Here is a 2,876-nt window from a genome sequence, read left to right on the forward strand (position 1 = left end):
TGTCCCGAGGTGCAGCTGTTCGGGGGATCTGACGGATTCCGATCGATGGGATCTAAACTAAGGAGCGGTCCTTCCAGAGGGTACTGGCAAAACCCTCTGGAATATCGAGAACGCGAGTTCTCATGCTCCCGAAGCCAATATGTGATCGCCGTGTCAAGGGCTGCATGGCAGCAGGGTTAACACATCCTTAAAAACCTCGGCCTGCCCCCCCCTAAGCAGGGGTGGACATGTGGGTGTCACAAAGGAGGTGTCTGAACCGGGACTTTGGGACACCAGGTCGAATACTATAGTATTTAGACCTGCCCTCTGCATGCAGGGCTCTGCAGGGGGTATTTTTTAATTCCCTAGCTTCTCACGGGACTTTTATGAACAAAGGCAAAAATAATTTTAAAAACAATGAGGAGCTCGTTCCGGGACCCTCTTTTAACCCACCGTAGAAAGTGGAAAGCTTCGTACGGGGTAATCCACTAGAAGCGGTGAAAAAAGATGAGACTGGTGTCAATCCTGTCGTCACGATAGAAGAGCAGCTAATGGACTTCTTTGTGAGGAGGAAGAATCGTAGCGGTGCTCAAAAGAAGAAGACGCACAATGCGCGCCTCACAAGCAGCAGCCAAGACAACGAGGCTGCACCTGAAGCAACTACTCAGGCTCATCTTATGGGTAAGAGGAAAAAGGGCTCCAGAGATACCCCCCCTCCCCCAATAGGGAGCTGAAACGGCAGAAGGCTCTAAAAACACAAGGCCTCTACTTTCGTGCAGATGGTCAATAACGCCCTGGTGAGGGTTGTCGTTGCATCGGGTTATCCTGAAAACTGTCTAGCTCTTGATGATCTGGACAGGTTGAGGGAGGAAATCTCTAAAGAGATTGACGCGTTACCCCACGAGGGGCGCGCCCCTCAGATTCAGTGACATCCTCATCAGGTCGGGGGACATTGTCATCGAGGCCACGGATGTTTGGTCGAGACATTGGTTGGCGTAGAGAACTTCAAGCTTTAGGCTCAAAGAGGGATTAAACCTGGAGCTTAGGGGGACGGAATATCTGCAAAGGTACCGCAGAGCGACCGTTCTGATTCACGGAAAACCCGAGAATTCGACGGCCTTTTTGGGGCGCCTGAGCCTCTAAAATCCGACTCTGAGGACGGATTCGTGAAAGGTGTACTCCGATGGGCAGGGATCCAGACAGAAGGGGAGTGGATGGATCCTGGTTGTCGGACTTCCTGAATCTGCAGTCAGAGCTCTTGCGGCTCTAGACAACCAGCTCTATTTGGGGGCAGGTAGGGTCACGTTCAGGGTGACCCAACAGGGCTCCTCAAGGGGATCTGTAGCGTCTGAGGATACCTCGGCTTAGTCGTTCAATGGCTGAGACGGGAATGTCATTGATGTAGATGAATTCGCACCACAGTAAAGGCGCCTCGGCGGTTTTAGTCAGACGCATATCAGTGATGCAGACAGGGCTCGCCCTAATCCAAGAACCCTGGTTATACTGGGAAAGGATTAGCGGCCTGTCAGGGTGTGGCTCCATTTATAAGGGGCCACTCGTGAAAGCGCCAAGGGCATGCATAGCTGTCAAGGGTATGGATGTGATATTGGTGCTTAAGTTTTGTTCCAGGGATCTTACTGTTATCAAGGTGAGGCTCAGGGTTGAAAGTGGGGAAAGACTGGGGGTTGCATTTGCCTCAGCGTATTTCCCTGACGATGCGGATGGATCCCCGCCTGCCAGAGAGGTGGAGATTCTAATTCAGTACTGCCAGAAGTCCAAAATTCTTCTGCTGTTAGGATGTGATGCGAGCTCTCACCATTCGGTGTGGGGGATCACGAATATCAATGACAGAGGAAGAGATTTAATTGAGTACCTAGCGGTCACTGATATGGAAATTCTGAATCGAGGCGATACTCCCATATGCCAGGTCAAAAACAGGAGTGAGGTTTTCGATTTGACTTTATGCTCGGAGCGGCTGAGAAGTAGGGTAGTGGACTGGAGAGTATCTAATGAGGAGTCTCTCTCGGACCACAAATATATCCCGTTTCAGCTAAACCTAGGTAAACCAGTGGTTTCAAAAGTCAAAAACCCTAGAAATACGCTCTGGGACTCATATAAAGAGGAACTCAGAGGCAGACTAGTGGAATTTCTCAAAAACTATGACAGTATCGATGAGTAAGAGCACGCCGCGGATTTTTTGCGAAGGGCTTTGTCTACATCGTATGAAAATAATTGTCCCACAAGCACAGTTAAGTCTAGGAAAGGAGTAGAATGGTGAAATACGCACCTGGAGAAGCTCCGCAAAAAGACAAGAGCGTTGTGCAATAGGGCAGACAGAATCAAGTTGCCTTTAGACTGGGACATCTATAAGACGGCTCAGTATGATTAAATAAAAAATATAAGAATATATAAGCAGGAAGACTGGAAGGGCTTCTGTTAGGAATCGAAGGATATTCCAGAAACGTCTTGTCCAAGCAATTCGTGAGCAGTTCTAGAAACGCTGGTATCATACTAGGCAGTCTGATAAGTCCCTGGAAAATGAAACATGGAGACGTTTTTTGGCCAAAGTCGGTTTTATTTTTCAACATACTCTCCTTTTAGGTCGATACAGCGAGTCCAACGATTTTCTAACTTTTTGATACCGTCCGAAAAGTACTCGATCGGAAGGTCTCCAAAATACGCCTCAGTTTCAGCTATGAGCTCCTCATTTGAGTAAAAACGCTTACCGGTGTGCCATCTCTTCAGGTTAGGGAACAAGTAATAGTCGCTGGGGGCCAGGTCTGGTGAATACGGTGGCTGAGGAACCAATTCGAAGCCGATTTCATGCAATTTTGCTTGTGCAACTAAGCATGAATGAACATACGCATTGTCGTGATGATAAAGCGTTTTTTTTTTCT

General features: G+C 48.4%; 1 protein-coding gene across 1 annotated transcript; it reads left to right on the forward strand.

The window, feature by feature from the left end:
• The first annotated feature begins 1,384 nt into the window (after positions 1-1,384).
• Positions 1,385-2,158, forward strand: LOC117180668. Its single transcript, XM_033373158.1, has one exon. The coding sequence runs from the start codon at positions 1,385-1,387 to the stop codon at positions 2,156-2,158; it is 774 nt and encodes a 257-aa protein (XP_033229049.1).
• Positions 2,159-2,876: the final 718 nt, after the last annotated feature.

The sequence above is a fragment of the Belonocnema kinseyi genome, chromosome 9, assembly GCF_010883055.1.
Source record: "Belonocnema kinseyi isolate 2016_QV_RU_SX_M_011 chromosome 9, B_treatae_v1, whole genome shotgun sequence".
NCBI lineage: Eukaryota > Metazoa > Arthropoda > Insecta > Hymenoptera > Cynipidae > Belonocnema > Belonocnema kinseyi.